Source organism: Rhinolophus hipposideros, assembly GCF_964194185.1.
Source record: "Rhinolophus hipposideros genome assembly, chromosome: 6".
NCBI lineage: Eukaryota > Metazoa > Chordata > Mammalia > Chiroptera > Rhinolophidae > Rhinolophus > Rhinolophus hipposideros.
In genome coordinates this window covers 43,123,503-43,141,576 of record NC_138052.1, presented here as the reverse complement: position 1 = coordinate 43,141,576, position 18,074 = coordinate 43,123,503, and the positions used below count along the sequence as shown (strand labels likewise).

At 35.5% G+C, this 18,074-nt stretch overlaps 1 protein-coding gene across 4 annotated transcripts in view; it reads right to left on the bottom strand.

Annotated features, from left to right (window-relative positions):
• Positions 1–18,074, bottom strand: part of LOC308499294 (sodium channel protein type 2 subunit alpha) — a 134,520-nt gene that overhangs the window by 70,165 nt on the left and 46,281 nt on the right. Inside the window, exons 1-7 of one of the 4 annotated variants that reach the window (XM_081052432.1) lie at positions 16,970–17,112; positions 15,067–15,384; positions 14,108–14,225; positions 3,425–3,515; positions 2,604–2,732; positions 2,126–2,217; positions 791–1,063 (exon numbers count right to left, since the gene is read on the bottom strand). In XM_081052432.1, coding sequence (XP_080908558.1) covers positions 791–1,063; positions 2,126–2,217; positions 2,604–2,732; positions 3,425–3,515; positions 14,108–14,225; positions 15,067–15,333 — 970 coding nt within the window. In that variant the 5' untranslated portion in view covers positions 15,334–15,384; positions 16,970–17,112. Of the gene's footprint in view, positions 1–790; positions 1,064–1,938; positions 2,031–2,125; positions 2,218–2,603; positions 2,733–3,424; positions 3,516–14,107; positions 14,226–15,066; positions 15,385–15,889; positions 15,931–16,969; positions 17,113–18,074 lie in introns of those variants that run through there. The other 3 variants (XM_081052433.1, XM_081052431.1, XM_081052434.1) reach the window with 3 other exon arrangements.

The following is an 18,074-nucleotide window of genomic DNA, read 5'->3' as shown; positions in this document are numbered from 1 at the left end:
TCCCAGTGAAGTATTGATAATCAAGGTACCAATGGAAATTAGCAAGGTAACTGTACATGGAGAGGAAGGGACTTGGACATCCAAATGACTAGGGGCTGGTTTCAATGGTAAGAAATTATACTGAAGCTTATGGCATCATAAGTTTATTCTGATGCCACCTGTAAAATGAAATCAAACTATACTGATAAACAAATCTAAACCAACGACTGACACCAAAGGGATAAACTGGAACAACAATATTATAGATGCAGGTTTTGAGTTTACAGTTTCCCATCATCAAGGAGCGAATGGCTGGATTGGGGTTGCTTAATTTTCTAATGAGTAACAAATTCAGATTTCATCTCTGTGAACGGTTCCTCTATTTCTAGATACAGCATGTACACTCAATACATATATTAAGTCAACCAAATTGGGCCAAGTTATTTTTCCCCAGTCTTCTTAACAACACATTTCAGCATAATACACTGAATAGTTTAAAGTACTGATTTACGTAAGATGATTGAAAACTGATCAATAAATATTTTGTTGTGTGTATACACCATAATATGGTATTGCTTTCAACACTGTTTTAGGAAAAGAACACATTTTCAAAAGGTAACTTTCATTATGTTGATTGACAGATAAGGAAAAAGGAGTAAGATATCATTTGATTTCTGTATCCCATGTACTGCTTTATCTTAAATTGATCTAAGTCATTTGGTTCACATCAAAATTGAGATAATTCATGTATGTATTTTTTTTTAATATTTAAAAGACAAAACAACTTAATGGTTTAAAAAATATAGCTTACTTTTATCCTCAATATATTCATTCCAGTTAAACGTGCTCACTGTCCTATTGAAAGTGGTACCATTCCCATCCAACGAGTAATTAAAGAAGGAGGTGATGTTTATTTCAAAGGAAGAATTATCTGGGGGCCATTGCAAACACTTATTCCGCAGGTTGCCCATGAAGAGCTGCAGCCCGATCAGCGCGAACACACTCAGACAGAACACAGTCAGAATCATGACATCCGAGAGCTTCTTCACAGACTGGATCAAGGCCCCTACAATGGTCTTCAGGCCTACAAGTAAAACCAGAGGGAGACCTTTAAACACACTATTTAACAGCTACTTTACCAACAAAAAAACATCATGAGCTTGTCCTGGAAAATAAAAATGTCATGCAGAATGCCAACAGTATTAGTTTAATGCTTGTGATTGAGTAACATTTTCATGAAAAGCCTGCTAGCTGGTGAAAATGAATGAATGCAGAACTTGTATGTTCATTAGATAACCGTGAATGGAAATGAACCAAAGTGTATTTCCGAACACTCCTTAGAGCAAAAAAATGATTTTGTTATTCATGCTGAAACATCGACCTTGTGTAAATATTTTGCTTTTATTTGCAGATGTCTTACTCCCTAACCTCTTATTGATCTTAGAAAAATCTATATGAATAGCATAGTAAGAAATCTTTAAGTCACTGAATTATGAGATTAAGTATTTGGGAATTCTGCAAGCTTGAGTATGGGTTAAAAAAGGAAGACATCTGAAAACTGGAGCCCCATGCAGCACTCATGCTATTCCTTGCTCTTTCATTTATCTTCAAAAAATTACCAATTTTTGACCTAAACGGTCAATTGTTTGCGTCAGTTCAAATGCCTCATAATTTAGCCTCTATGCAGAAAGCTTGATGTTGTAGGATGCAGACCACGTAGCCTGTTACTGCAAATGCCTCATGCAAAAACCTGTTAAACTCAAAGGCTGATTTAGACAGTTTTACAGAAAGCAACTAGCAAAAGCAAAGAATCAAATCCATCCAAAATAGGATGTACTGATTCTTGCTTTTTTACATATTTATTCGCAATAGGTGACAAGCAATAGGCTTATGCACAAAAGCTGTGATTGTAGCACCAGTGCAGCTAAACTCAGCCTCAGTGTTTAACCTAGCTCTCACCTGGAATGACTGAAATTGTTTTCAATGCTCGGAGAACTCTGAATGTTCTCAACGCTGAGACATTGCCCAGGTCCACAAACTCTGTCACATATCTGTAATAGGGAGTTCACACACAAACACAATGACAAAACACAAGAAACAGTTGGAGATATAAGGGGCCTACCACCTTATACCAGTTTCTTCTTACCTGGAATTACAGAAATAGTTTTCAAAGCTCTCAATACTCTGAAAGTTCGAAGAGCTGAAACATTGCCTAGGTTTACAAATTCTGTTACATACCTGTAGAATTAAATCAGAGTTATTCAGAATTTAGGGAAATCTAAGTCTACGTCGGTCTTTCATCAAGACCTTTTCAACTTCAATGAGTGTTGCCATCATATTTCCCAATTAAGAGAAAAATGGCATTGTCATCAATCATAATCTGTTACTTAGGAAACTATTTTATTATTTTACAGCGCTAATTGAAACCAAAACCATATAATTTACTATGATACTTCCTAATTTCTCCAAAGTACATAATTTGATTGGAAGAAAAATATTCTTAATTCATACGATAACTACAAAAAATGCTCGATCGGTCAAGAGAAGCCACAAAGAAGAAATACAGTATAGGCTCCCACCAATGATTTACTCTTTCAGGATGGAAAATGTATTAAGATACTTACGCAAAAGTAATGACTGTGAAGTCCAACCAATTCCATGGGTCCCGTAGAAATGTGAAATCTTCTAAACAAAAGCCCCTTGCAAGTATTTTAACAAGTGATTCAAAAGTATAAATTCCTGTAAAGGTATACCTGAGAAAAAATAGCCACGCCCACATTAAAGATCTAGCAGGTAATTTACATGTACATACCTTAAGAGACTTAAACAACAAACAAAAATTAGAGGCTTCCATAAGGGTCTGTATTTATCTCCCTACAAGGTAGAGCTTAGGTAGGGTTTAAGGCAGAAAGAAGCATTACATTTTGAAGGACATTTTCATTGATTGTAACTAAATGAGTATTGTACTTGCTACACTAATTAGTTTGAAGGCACAAATTAATACGGTTTTATATGAAGATATCTTAGATACACTGTCTTTCGGTCTGATTTAAGCAAATAGGTACTAATTCAAAATGTTGATAAAGCATTAGTGTTGAATAAAATATGCATTATTAAGAGCCACAAAATACGTACTAATAAAACAGAAAGGTGAAGCCATGAAAAAAGGAGAATGCAGACTAGGTATAATTTTTATCATTGGATATTAGTAATAACTGATGATCTTCAAAAGAGTGTGTGACTCACACAGAAGATAAAGGACTACAAATATTGGCAGTGAAACTAGTGTGGTGATTTGAGCTGCTGAATGAGCCATTGCAACCTTTGTCCTAGAAGAAATTAGTGGTTGAGAAGAACTTGAAAGAAACTGATGAAGTCTCAAGGTATTAAATGCACAATTTGAAAAATAAAGGGATGAGAATATTGAAAAATATTTTCTACTTACTCCACATTCTTTGTCCAGTCTGGAGGGTTACTCATGGTCATAAATACACAGTTGGTAAGAATAGTGCACATAATGAGCACATTGAATAAAGTAGAACAGCGTCAAGGAAGACAAAGTTCAATGGAAAATCTCACTTTCATGCACCACCATCCTTTTACCACCATGAAGTTTAGAACTTTTATGTCCTTATAATTTTATTATTGAGTTTGTTCTTTCCATTTCTGTCATTCAATAACTTCCTATCTAGTTTATGTCAGGCCAAGTCATCCACTATTTTGAGGCTACTTGGATGTTTTTGAGTACTTAAAAAGATTAAATACAAAGCAATTGGTTCATTAGTAAATAATTTATCAATTTAAATTTTTGAAATGAGACTCAACAACTGAACTGCAAGTATGGCATGTATGTAAACCCTGACCAAAATTAAACAAGAGAATTCAAGTGATTAATTAAATACATTACATCTCCATTCAAAGGGTCACCCAGGTAGAATGTCTTTAGTAAGGTCCTTTCTAAATGGAGTATGGAATATACTGCAATTGCTCATAAAATTCTGAATAATATGAGAAAAAATGGCTGGTGTTAGTGTTGGCATTCTTTGGGTTTGTAACTGTGGTCACTTATATAATTTCCCTGGCCTTGGTTCATTTCACTATTAGAGAGAGAGAGAGAGAGAGAGAGAGAGAGAGAGAGAGAGAGAGAGAGAGAGAAAGACAGAGAGACACAGAGAGAGAGACAGAGAAAACAAACTATTTCACAGGATTTCTGAGAGGATGAAATTAGTTAAAATGTGTTAAAGCTCCTACACTTAATTGCCTGGTACAAAGTAGATGCTAAATAAATTGCTTTCCTAACTTCCTGAATCATAGAGGATACGACTTTATAACAAACATCTAGTTTGTTTCACTCTACCCCATTTTGCTTTTGTAGACATAGCCAAGGCCATTCACTTTTATTTATATTAAAAAAAACAACAACAAATCTCTTTAAGAAAGTATTTGGTAGTCATTAATTAAATGACTTTTTAAATATTTAAGAAAAAGCACAAGAAGGATTCAGTTGCAATTATGCAAAACAACCTTTATCAATGTGACTTTAGACACAACTATAAAAATCCCAGGAAATGAATAGATACTATTCATAACTCTCCTCACTATTTTTATTATAAATTTTCACATTACTTGCTTATGACAAAATAACATGATTTTAAGTGCAGTAAAATAGGACAGTAAGTAGCCAGTGTTGTGTTAAACTACAAAGGAAGTTTCTTTGTACCTGCAACTGGCTTTAGTCGAAGCAGTAACTGACTTTTCCTTTATACTAGCAGTGATATAAGGCACACGCTTAAGTTGTCAGCTTGTTCAAATGCATCCACATGACAAGATGTTTGAATTCTGTGGATCAGCCACGTGAGGGCGCTACAACCCAGAGCACACAGAAAAACACCATTTCAAAGAAGAAATATATTTTTACTCTACTGGTAAAAATAAACAAAAATAAGATAAAATTAAAGATGATTTGCTATTAGAGTATAGAAATAAAGGATTACAGACGTGAACTGTTATCCTGCTAGGCTCTACTAGGGAAAATAATTCCCTTGGCTGACTGGCATCCTTCTCAATACATGGTTCCCAACTTCAACAGTCCCGTATTTCTCCACTTAGCCCCATCTCCTCTCTGTAAAGACAATTTCAGATGTCCTCTAACCTTTTTCTTCCTTCCCTCCCACTTCAAGGTGATGACCTTATTTCCTACTTCACTGAGTAGAGATAATATAAGTCTACCATATCTTTACTTCCCACCCCCAAATTACAAAGCTCTCTGAATTTGGACCTATCCTTTCCTCCTTACTGTTACAATGGGGGAAATATTCAATCCCTCCACACATACTGTGGACACCTTCTGCTTTTCTAGAATACTTCAGAAATCTTTTATCTCTTCCTTTTCTTGTCTTTAACATCTCCCACTCTATTGGCCTCTTCCTGCCAACATAAACTTGCTTTAGTCACTTCTATCTTGTCATGGCGTGTGTGTGTGTGTGGGGGGGGGGATAATATTTTCCTATAACTCACAATCCTCTTTAACTAATTACAGCCCTAACTCTTTTCTCCATTTCACAGCCAAATTTGAAAAAGATGTTTATCTTTTCCTCAAGTATCTATCACATCCTCAACCTACTACCTTTTCTTACTGAAGACAACAAACTCTCCATGTTTTTTTTTAATTTATTGGGGTGACAATTGTTAGTAAAATTACATAGATTTCAGGTGTACAATTCTGTATTACCTCATCTATAAATCCCACTGTGTGTTCACCACCCAGAGTCAGTTCTCCTTCCATCAGCATATATTTGATCCCCCTTACCCTCAAACTCTCCATGTTTTGTCACTAAAAATAAAAGGATAATTTTGAGTTCTTATTTGACTTACTCTGTCAACAGTATTTGACAAAGATGATTCTTCCCCCTTACATTTTGTTCTTTTCCCCTTGCTTCATGAGGTCCCAATCCCTTGTTTCTTTATGCCTCAGGGGCAACAATTTCTTTGTATCTTTTGAAATGTAATTCCCTTTTGAAAAGAAGGACATAGGATGTATCTCAGCCATCTCCCAACTCTTCTGCTATATTCATCCTAGTAAAATAGAACTCGTGAACAAACCTAGCTTTAAGCACCATTTGTATACCCACCAATTTCATATGTATATTTCTCTCCAGATTAGACCTCTTCTGAACTGTACACACCGAATCGTCCACAGGACATTTTCAAAATCATTTAAAACATTTTGAGTTCTAAAACTGAACTAAAAATCTCTTCATCCTACCTCTCTGCTCCTCCGTCCCCCTCCCCCCCCAAAAAACCCAAACTGCTCCTTTAATATCTGTGTATCTTATAAAATGTCCCATATCTAGCCAGGAACCTAGGAGCAGTCATGGATTTCTCTCCCTCCCTAAGCCTCCACAGCCAACTTAGCACTGCATATTGTCAACTCTACCTTTTACCTCTGGATTCAGTCAACTATTCTGCATAACCACATTACTACACGGTCCAGGAGTCCATCAAGTCTAATCTACAGTATTGTAGTTTCCCCCAAACAGTTTTTTCTGAACCCATGTTTGGTTCCTTTCAATCCGTTCTGCACACTATGCCAAAATGACCTTTGTAAATGTAATTCAGATCATTTCAATAGCATTCCACTACTGTTAGGATGATCAAATGTCTTAATATAGTCTAGATTCTAGGAGGTCTGACCCCTGTCTATTTCTCTAGTTTTGTCCTATTTACTCTTCACTGTATTCTACCCTGTTCAATATTATTGTAATTGTTTTAGATCTTCTAATGAAGTATGCTCTTTCTCAAAGAAGGATCTTTGCAAATGCCATCTCTTCTTCCCGGAAATGCTTTCTACTTCACCCTCGCTAACTCAGACTTAGTACTCACATTAAAAGTTATTTCTAGTAGAAAGTTATTCACCATAGCACCTGACCTGTTCAGATATACAAGTTATGTATTCCTGCATCACCTTATACTATTCCTCCAATGACTAATTTTAATGTTGATTCTTTTCTACGAGACTGTCAACTTCATGAGGGCAGGACCCTGTCTATGCTGTTTACCACTATATCCTTGTCATTCACATAGTGTCATGTGACTAATGAATAAAATCAATTTTGCAATTATTTATTACTAAATGAATATTTTTCCTTTTTAATGATTTTTGATGATATAGGTATTGATATGGGACAAAACTAGAGCATGAAATTTTTCTTCACATATATTGCGTATACAAGTTTATATATATATACATATATATATATACATATATATATATATATGTATATATATATATATAAAATTTGTTTTTTTTTGGAAAGGGAGGACATAAGATAAATGTAAGGTAGAGCTTAATAGCCTCATGAGATTTATGTCACCTGATCTGAGCCATGACTTTATGGCCCTTAAAAATATTTACTTTATAATAATAGAATTTAATTTTATGTAACGAAGTAAAATATATATATTTCAATATTAAGAAACAAAAGAATGATTATTGTCTAGTAAGTAATAATTAATAAAGCATTATGCTCAAACAGGTGTTTTCCACATTGCATGACTATCATTTTAACAAAAAGCACACTTAAGTTAAAGATCCTTACACACTCAAAAAGGAAGGTGAATAAAACTATTTTGCTTTTAAAACAAAATAAGAGATAATTAGGGTGAGATTTTAGTTTATGAAACTATCTCTAAATAGTTTCAAAACACATTAACTTTTAAAAATCACTGTGGATTTATTTTATGTCACATACTTTAAAAATTTTTGGAATTTGGTGAGTGACTGAATAGTAGGGTTTCGGATAATCATAACAAATATACAAATATAAAAAAAAATAATGTGGGTATAGATTTTCTATTGGTGATACCAAACAGTAAAAAAGTATAGAAACTCCACACCAAGGCAGATTTCAGGGGCCTAGGACCAGTAACAAAACGCATAAATCTATATTATTTTTAAATACATAAGCCAAGACATCAACTAAAGTTCATTTTTCAAAAGAACAATGTATCCCATAATAATACTTCCTTAAGAGCCTTGGCATATAAAATAATATAAAGGCAGACTAACCTTATATAATATTAGGAAAAAATGATTTTTCAAATCTATCAATTTCTTAATAAATTATGTTAATCTTTTGATTGATAGTAACCCGTCAATTGATAAATCTAAAGTATTTCCTGTGTGTACATGAGGAGAGATTTCTTCAAGTTTATACTGAAAATGGTTTATGTAGCCTTTGACATGGAACCTGGATAATTAAAGTACTGCCATGTCCACCCCTGTATCCTCATAGGTCGGGTGAAGCAGCGTGAGCTTTAAAGCAATGAACCGTTAATCAGATGCACCCTTTATTAACCCACGTGGGCTTCAGCAAGTTATTTAATACGTTGACGTTCAGTTTTCTTATACAAATGCAGATAACAGTACTAACACTTCTCTTAGAGGATAGCTGTTTTTATTCCTATTAATTATTTGTTTATTGAATATAAAATATAGGGTATCTCTTTGTCATTCTTAAGGAAGAGAAAGGCACTGTTTGTGCTTCTGTTCATGGAGTTTCTAATGACATATAATATCCAGAGAGTTTCCAGAAGAATTCTTAATATATATATATATATATGTATATATATATACACGTATATATATATATACACATATATATATACGTATATATATATACGTATATACATATATACGTATATATATATATATATATATATACACGTATATATATACTAGAGGTAGAAGAGTTTTATGTTAGAGGGTTGTTGTTTTTTTAACATAGATATGAAGAATACAACGCAGAGCAGGATAGGTCTCTTTCTACACATCGGTACATATTTCTGAGCCAGCAGAAATATTGATTAAATGCTAGACACACACACACACACACACACACACACAGAGTTAACTCCTGAGTTGTCTCATCCTAGGTATTACTAAAAATCTCTTAACAATGTGATAATAGGTGATAACTTTTGATCATTTAAAGCAGGAAAAATGGAAATTATAAGTTGTTCTCCCTGCCTCCTTACAGGCCTATGTAGTTCTTTCTATGGAAAACCATGATATTTTTAACTTCTACATAGATACCATATAATTTTGGGATGAGCTAACAAGCTCACTTCTTACTTAATAAAAGAGTAAATTGGAGCCACTGAAAATAACCTTCAAAATGCATAGAGACAGATATCGGTAAAGCCCCCAAAGTACTATACCTGAGAGTTTAGAAATTGGGTTTCTTCTGTTGGGTGGGAAAAGCAAAGAGCTGGTAATCAGAAGACCTGGTCTGAAGTTTTAGCTCTGACACTGATATAAAATGTAGCCTTAGAAACTCAATTAACTCAACTGCAAAGTGAGAAGGTTGGGACTGACCACATGTGTTTTGGTCACTTATAGCTCCAAACTCTGGTGCTGTATAAACATTTTGCTTGCAAAGTCAAGATGCAAGAGAGTAATGATTTACACAACATTCTTTGTGGAACTCCTTAAGCAATATGAGAAGTTTCCTTTATTAATCTTGCAGCAGTTGCTGCTTCAGTTGTAGCCACTACTACCAACAATAGTTGTCATAGTTACTGTTTGTCAAGTATCTACTAAGTGCTAGTTGTTATACTAGGGAGGTCTCACATTTTATTATTATTAATGTATAAATTCCGATTATAATTGCATAGATGGAGAAACTGAGATTCAAAACATTTGGAGTGACTTGGCCCAAGGTCATATAGTAAGTAATACATAAATGTCAGAGGTGGGTTTGAACCCGTTTTCTTTTTTTTCAACCCAGGTTTTCTAATACCAAAAGATGTTTTAAATTTTCCTCCCTGTGTGAATGATAGGCAGTTCTAAATTAGTTGTGTGATTTGGAGTGTCTTTGTCATGACTTTAAATACCATCCATATACTGTCATCTCTCAAAGTATATCTCCAGCCCAACCCTTCCCTGAATTCCAGACTTGCATTTCCATGTAACTCCTCCACTGAACGTCTAATAGCCATCTCAAAAATAACATGTTCAAATCCAGCCTCTGGATTTTACCTACCATATCGCTCTACTTGAGGTCATACCAAGCTCAGTCAACAGCAACTACATTTTTCTTTCTTAAACAAGACTAAACACTTGGAGGCATCCTTAGCTCTGCTCATTCTCTCATGTCCTACCTCCAATTGTTCAGTAAATCTTGTCAGCTCTCCTGCAAATTACATCTAAATGTGATGACATTTTGCCACCCTTATTGTTTCTATCATAGTCCAACCTGCCAGCATCCCTTGACTTCATTCATAATGGCAGTAAGCCCTCAATCTATCTTTCTGTTTCTGTATTTTACTCCCTTATAGCCCATTCTCCATGAAACAGCAAGAGTGATCTTTGTAAAATGTAAGTTAGGTCGTGATTGATATTCTTCTGCTGACAACACTTCAGTCATCTCTCCCCATCTCATTCAGAGTAAGTATGGTGTCCTCACCAGTGCCTATAACTTCAGCCCCTGACCTCCACTCTCATTGACCTTATCTCCTCCACTCCCTACCTTTCCCACTCTGCTGCACTTACAGTGGGCTCCTTGCTGATTCTTGAACACACCAGTTTTACATCTATCTTCACACTTTGTCCTAATATTTGCTATTCCCCTTACACTTACTTTCCCCCAAAATGTCCATGTCTCGCTCCCTCACTTCCTTTGTATATCTGTTCTAATGATATCTTTTCAGAGAGGACTCCTCTATCTGACCTAAAACAGTATCTTGCCACTCTTCTCTTTTTACACTGCTTTATTTTTCTTAATAGCATATATCACTAGCTGACATATAATTTATTTTTATTATCTGTCTCCTCCCAAATACACATATACACACAGATGTCACCATATGAGAGCAGGGACTTCATTTTGTTCAATGTTGGCTCCCAATGCCTAGAAGAACATCTACCACATAGTAAGTACTCAATAAATATTTCCAAATCAACAGACGAATGAGTCATAAATGCAAAATAAAAATGTGTGCATATTAAGTTGAAATCATAAAAACTGACACGACACACATTTAAAACTCTTACTGGGAATTTTAGGAATATGGATTATTTTTAACATGTTTATTACCTAAAAAATAAAACCATATTTTATTTAACTATCAAATTAAGATACTAGGCACATCAAAAGCATTTTCAGTTTTCAAAATATACCCTGGCAAAAATATAGCAAGCATAAGTATAACTTCTTATTCTGCCAAAATTAAGAAACAAAGCTTATTTGATATGCAACAGTTTCTAGTGAAGATAACAGCTTTTTATGAAACAAGTCGGTATGTTTGTTAGAAATACTCATTGAGGTGTCAGTCTAGGTTTAAAATACAAGTTTCTTTATTGTAAATGGCCACATTCTGGCTTAGAAACTAATGGTAATAAATACACAATGACCTCTCAACTATGCCTAAACCCACCATCACTATCTCTAAGCATTTTCAACTTACTGTTCTTGAAGTCAGAAAACCAGGATTTGAGCCTAGGGTTTGCAATGTGAGAAAAAAACACAAACAAACAAAAAAACAAAGACAACCATTGGGAAAATCCCTTGCAAACTGTAGAGTATTATGTACCTAAAAGTTTACTAGCATCTCTAATGAAGTATGCCACTATCACCAAAAGACTGAAGAATTTATGCATCTTAGACTATTAGCCCACCTTCCTTTTCTAGTATTTCTCCTCCTTGGTGAGCTTTCTGAAATATAATGTTTTAATTCAGGTGATTAGAGATTTTATAAAAACTATTTTTTTCTAGAAAGATTTCTAAAAGAAATGTGTGGCTATAGGCCATTTATCAGCTTCTAGGAGAGTCGATTGTTTGGCAAGTCTTAATAGATCTACCTGGCCGCCTTAACATTTCAACTTACATCATTGCAGCCTCCTCACAAGTTAGCCCCAGGGAGGTTTTCTTTCCTCCTTCTTGAAGCAAGGTCAAAGCCTCAAATTCAAGCTTTACCTTGATTCCTAGAGAGACCCCATCATAAACTATGTCCTCAACACCCAGCTTCTCTGATCAGAACTTCTAAAACTGCCCTCCTCCTCTTTCACTGGTAGTCTCCCTTTCCTGAGAGTCCTAAATTAAAATTCACGAGTTCCCTAACCTCCTAGTATTTTTTGGAGTAGAGATGATAGCTTTCATGACATTCTCAAAGATCTCCACACAAAATCCTTAAAACAAAAAGCTGCCTGTTTCTTTAAAATTGGGCTCTTAAAATTCCATCTCATTATTCAGATTCAGGACAAAATAGATTTCTATTCAAACCTTCCATTTTATCACTTGATTTGCGTCTGATTCACTATCCTCTGATTCACTAGTCACTTTTTTATTCAATATATACTCTCCCAATGTCTACTCTGAACAGGGCATTGGACTAAGTCTGAGTTTTCACATAATTTCATGTAAAAATAATGTTTACACAAGGGGTTTACAATTATTTGTAAAGTATAATAAATAATATATGGAAATATTTATTCAGTAAACAGATTACAAATATTTGAAACATAGTATTAGACCATAATTTATAATTTAGGAGACCCAAATCTAAATCTCAACTTTATTATTCATTCCTAATACTAACTCAAAGACTTTTTTTTTCTCCCTGTACAACTGGGTTCTCTTAAAACAAAGGTAATGAAGCAAATTGCTTTAGATAATTCAGAAGAAATTATTAAATCTTAAAACATAAAAAATATCAAATTAAAATATGTTAATGTCTATGCAGAACTTTGGGGGAGGAGAGGGATGAACTAGAGGATAGAAGGAGACTGAATCCCAGAATGCCATGCTTCTGTGGATATCATTTACCACAATGGTAGGCAAGTCTGAGGCCATGATTTACAGTCTCTCCACCCAGAATGGAACTGAGTTCCCTGGTACCAAACTTATTCCACACCTTATCTGACTCAGATATTTTCTGGGCCTGGTAAGGGCAGTGAGCTTTTACACTGCAAGCCTTCAAGCCAGGCTCTAGGCTGGCCATGTTGCAGAATCCCAGGCAAAGATTCTCTAGAGAAGAAACATTAAAAGGTGTCCTATCTGAGCTTTGCTTAAATTTCAGTTTCCCCTTCAGGAACCCTACTTCTGGTTCCTGATGCATTCAGTCCTCATTCCAAGGCTGCTGTGTTCTTCCTGTAAATATCCCTGCCTGGCACAGCCCCAGTCTTCCAAACCTTTCCTTCCTTGGTTTTTCCAGGGCTGGCAGTCAGCCAGACCACTGTTCCTTGTGCGGAATTAAACCATCATTCACAACTACTCTATGTAACTTCCAGGAATAAATCAAATTGCCATCTCCCATCAGGGTGTCATCAATCCCATTTCTAGGGAGTAGCTACTTCAATAAGGAGAATGAAGAATAAAATAAGGATGTAAATGGGTAGGTAGACATTAAGCCGTTAGGAGGAGTGAGGGAGAGAGATATAACAGGACTGTGATTTGACTAGAACACAGGACCAGTGACCAAAAAAAAAAAAAAAAAAAAAAAGAAGGAAAGAAAGAAAATGAAGGAAGGAAGAGAAAATAGAAAATTAGTAAGAATGCTAAATACTGTTGGGAAAATAATTTGGAGAAATATTCGAAAGGCTATTACAAATAGTCACAGTTGTAAATATTTACTAATTCAAAGCTTTCAAATACTGAAATGAGACAAGAAAGTAAAATTCAGACTAAAAAGAAATAAAATTGTGTAATTCAGATTATGTATATATTTTCCAAATGTAAAAAGAAAATGTAATTTTCTTTAGAAAATTAGCTCATAAATTTGACCCATTACATAACATCATAAAATTTGAGAGGCAGACTTGTAAAAGGAGAACCTGGTATTATGGTCAAAATTAATGAAGAAGCCTTGTATGCAGCAAGCAATTCAGAAGGAAGCAGAGGAGGAAAGAAGAAAGAAGTAGTGAGTCAGGAAGAGGAGAAATACAAGATGGGAAAAAGTGGTTCACTTACCTAGGATCCTATTTTACAATATGCTAACTGTTGAGAAAGAGGTAAGAAAAAGGAACAGCAAAAAACGTAGCCAACCAACCACATATAGTTTTTAAAAAATTCACAGCTCAATAATTCAAAGAGCAAAATCATATTAAGTGACTATTTGAAAAAAGGATATGAATGTACCAAAATCTTAATAGCTAATTTTCTAATAGGGTTGAAGGGAGTTAATATGTACAGGGCAGAGGTGGCACTGAATCGAGAGATTGCCTTCCCTTTATTCAATACTATAAAAGTCTGAAAAAGAAAGCAAAATACATAAAACATAACTTAGAATATACATCAAGGACATTTTAAGAGAAAGGCGAGACCATTATTTAGAAAGATAGCCTTATAAAAAATGTAGCAACATACTAAATGCCAACATATGAGATAATGATAGGTGCTTTTTCTTTCTGAGCACTATAAATTCTCCTAAATTTTGTGACACTAAGATTTAAAGATGAAAATAAAGAAAATTTGTAGTCAATGCCATAGAAATTCTTAGCATCTTTATCAAGTTTTGATATCAGTATTCTTACACTATAATTCGTGAAAAGCATAAAAATGTGGCTTTGATTATTTCTTCAGTTAGAAAAATTTTCACAAGAACTTCAGGGTTTTCCAAGTGTGTTTTTGGATCAAACTCTTGAGCACTTGCAAATCACCTGCTATTATTTCTGTGGTATGAGGGCATAAACCTGTTGAAGATCAAAACATCTTATATAGAGCTCAAGATTGCAAAGAGGCATTCAGAAACTACTTTTGGACATATAAGAAACACGTATGAAAAATTTACTCCTTGTTTTCACTTTTTGTTTCATCACACGGTAAGGTGACAGACTTTTGCCTTTCCTCAATTCCCCCGCTGCAGGATGCCTCTTCAGTTTTCTGCCTGTGCTGGGAATGTAGGTTCAAATGAATGCATCCACATGACTTAAAATATAGTGGGGCCATTAATAGTCAGGTCCACCCAGCATCCTAGTGCTACTTGAAACAGAGAGGCGGAGGCGCAGCATTTTTTACCAGACATCCCTGGGAACAGCCTGTCACCAATTAGGCAGTAGGGGAAGGAAAGGCAATTTGACTAAAAACTCACTTTCTTATTGATATAGTACGGGTCCAGGTCCTCCAGGGGCTCTGACACCATCCCTGGAGGGATGTCTCCATAAATAAATGGAAGGGATTTTCCTGCTTCCAAGTCACTATTTGGCTTTGGGCCATTTTCATCATCCTCATCCTTGCGCTCTTGTTTGGGTCTCTTAGCTTTCTCTTCTGCAATGCGTTGTTCAATAGCAGCAAGGGATTCCCTGGTGAAGAAGCGGAAGCTGTCAGGTCCTGGTGGTACCAGCACTGACTGTGCCATCTTTTCATCCTGCTCCTTTAATCACTGTTTAGCTCCTTGCATAAGAAAGTGCTATGGCAACAAGAGAAAGAGAGAAAAAAAGAAAGCAATGCCATTAGGAAACAAAAGTGACTGGCACTCACGTGACATTGAGATAAAATATATAAACCAAGCTATATGTAATCATATTTTGCTAAGAAAGCTGTATTTGGCATCCAGGGAATTCTCATGCATTTGTTTGCTTGCATGGAGATCTGTCTTTCATATCCAGTAGATGTCTATGAGGTAATCTCATCTCCCACTCCCAAAATGTTTTAACTGGAAATATCCAATTCAGAGCTAGGAAATGGAGGATACCGGTTTGTGCCTGCTGTTTCACTTGTGTGAATATTTTGGCAGCCATCTTTTTCAACATCCTTTCTGCAAAAATATCAGAGATCCAAAACAAGAAATGAATAATCACCCAACATTGTAGAACCGGGGCTGTGCAAGGATCTCACATGTACCTCTCTCTTTTTTTCTATGTTCCTTTTGGCCTACTTTTCCACCCTTAAGAGCTTATTCAAAATCAACGCACCTGGTAAAAAGCTCTGGAAATCCTGACATGCCAGGCTGTGGAAACATAGGTGGATACGGCTTGAAAACAAGGGAGCAGGAAGGAGCAGGGGATGCCTGGTTGCTTTTGGAACTGTTTGGAAGCTGCACAGGAAGGGATCCAGCTCCTGCCAAACTGGGCAGGAAGTCACCCACGTCAGAGGTCTGGACCCCCTGGTTTAGCAACCTGCTGCCGTTTGTGTAATTGCTTCTGAAATTATCAAATTTGCAGTTCCTTAGGAAATACTGTAGAGATAGCTCATTTTCTCAAATAGTGCCCATTTAATAAAATCTACACCGCAGGTTTGGACTTGAAAAAAAATGCTAAGTTGAACACAGTTTATCTTTTAAGCAAATTCCTATTACATTGGCCTTTGCAAGAACGTAAATGAAGTTTTACTGTATTCTAATCACATTTTACTGGACTAACACATATAACTCAACAGAGCACACACCAATCATCCCAACTGTTATCTCTGACTCAGTGGCAGGAGTTTGCTTTTTGAAATAACACAACCAAAAACTTGAACCCGGAATGCCATCTATATACAATCACTTATCTATTTTTCCTTTTTTAAAAATGTCAATCCATTTTAACCTCTACCCTACAGAAATGAGAACTGCCACTTAATTAAATGAAGTGCATTTTCTAAGAGTAAAATTCATTAATATCCAGATCATTTCTTCAGCATATGCCAAATATCACATAAGCTACTGTACCATCCATCTCCACATTTGTTTTTTTAAAGTATGCTAGGTAGGACCTGTCAGCCACCAGGTAGCAGACAGCCTTCAGTATCACAGTGCCTCCAAAACATCCCTCATTTTCCTCACCCAGTCCCAGAGATCTTTAAGCCAGGCGACAGGCATGGCAGTTCCCTCCTTGCACACTCCAGGTTAAGAAACTGCTATGCCTGAATGTTCTAAGAGAAGAGACATGCTAAAACATGCAGCCAGCAGTTTCAAAACGAAAGTGGTCCTCTGCAAATTCCCTCAAGTATTCTACTGTAAAGGTAGAGAAGCATCACAGAGAATAAGCATAATAAGAATATTAAAACATTACCCCTGCAGAATCTTTCACACCCAGAGTTTGGGATTGATAAACTGGCACCAAGAAGACTGCAGCTAAAATTCCATCATGCTTTTTTCTTTTTTTCATTTTTCCTTTTCTTTTTTCTTTTTTCTTTTTTTTTTTAATTCTCCTTCAAAGACCACACCTAACTTCCTGTAAAAGGATTCTGGTAGCTGAAGTAGGAACGGGCATTTCCTGTGTGGGGACTACAAAATGGCATTTTTGTAACTACCACTAGAGGGCGGGGAAACTGTGAAGACAAACCCCTCACAATGTAAACACACGTATGTTTGAAGCCGCCCAAATCTTTCAGTAATGGAGCTCTGATCTTCTACAGGCTTTTCTTAGAATGAAACGTTAAGACTTTGCTGATTTCAATTATTAATTTTGTTAACCAAAAGCTTCTGTTCAAGCTTTTGATTTGCTAAGCCAGAAGTCATTCAATGAATACAAATAATTCAAATTAAAAGTAAAAAGCAAGTAAATAATGAAGGGGTAAAAATAAAAACTCATAAAACAGCAATTATATGCAATTTAGCTTCAGCTCCAGAGTATCTGAAATTCAATAAAGTGTTTTTCTAATTCAACAAAGAGATGGTCCTTGTGCTATACAAGTTAACTTTCTCTAGATAAAATTAACCAGATGAAACACTAATTTTATTTCATATCTGATTTGAGTGACTGAAAAGCAACCAGAAGAAAACTGAAAGGCAGTGGAATATTAAATGCTAGTCTTTCAACCAACGTGGCTAAGATTTGAGGTTTTCCTATGAGCCAGTCACTGACTGGGCTAAGATGTGTGCATGTGCTGTCATTTCATCCTCTCCACAACCCTGTCAGATAAACACTTTCATGGTCCTTATTTGAAAACTGAAGAAAGGAAGTGCACTGAGGCTAGAAAAATGTCACCTAAGATCATACAGGCAGGAGGCAAACTCAACGTCTCACACCAAAAATCTGTAATCTTTATTCAGTCTTAAAAAGAAATACCTGTTCGTGCAAATAAGGCCTAAAATAAAGATTAAATAAAAGTTAAACAGTGACACCAATTATAATCAGAAACAGTCATAATTATTACCTTGATATATTTTGCGTA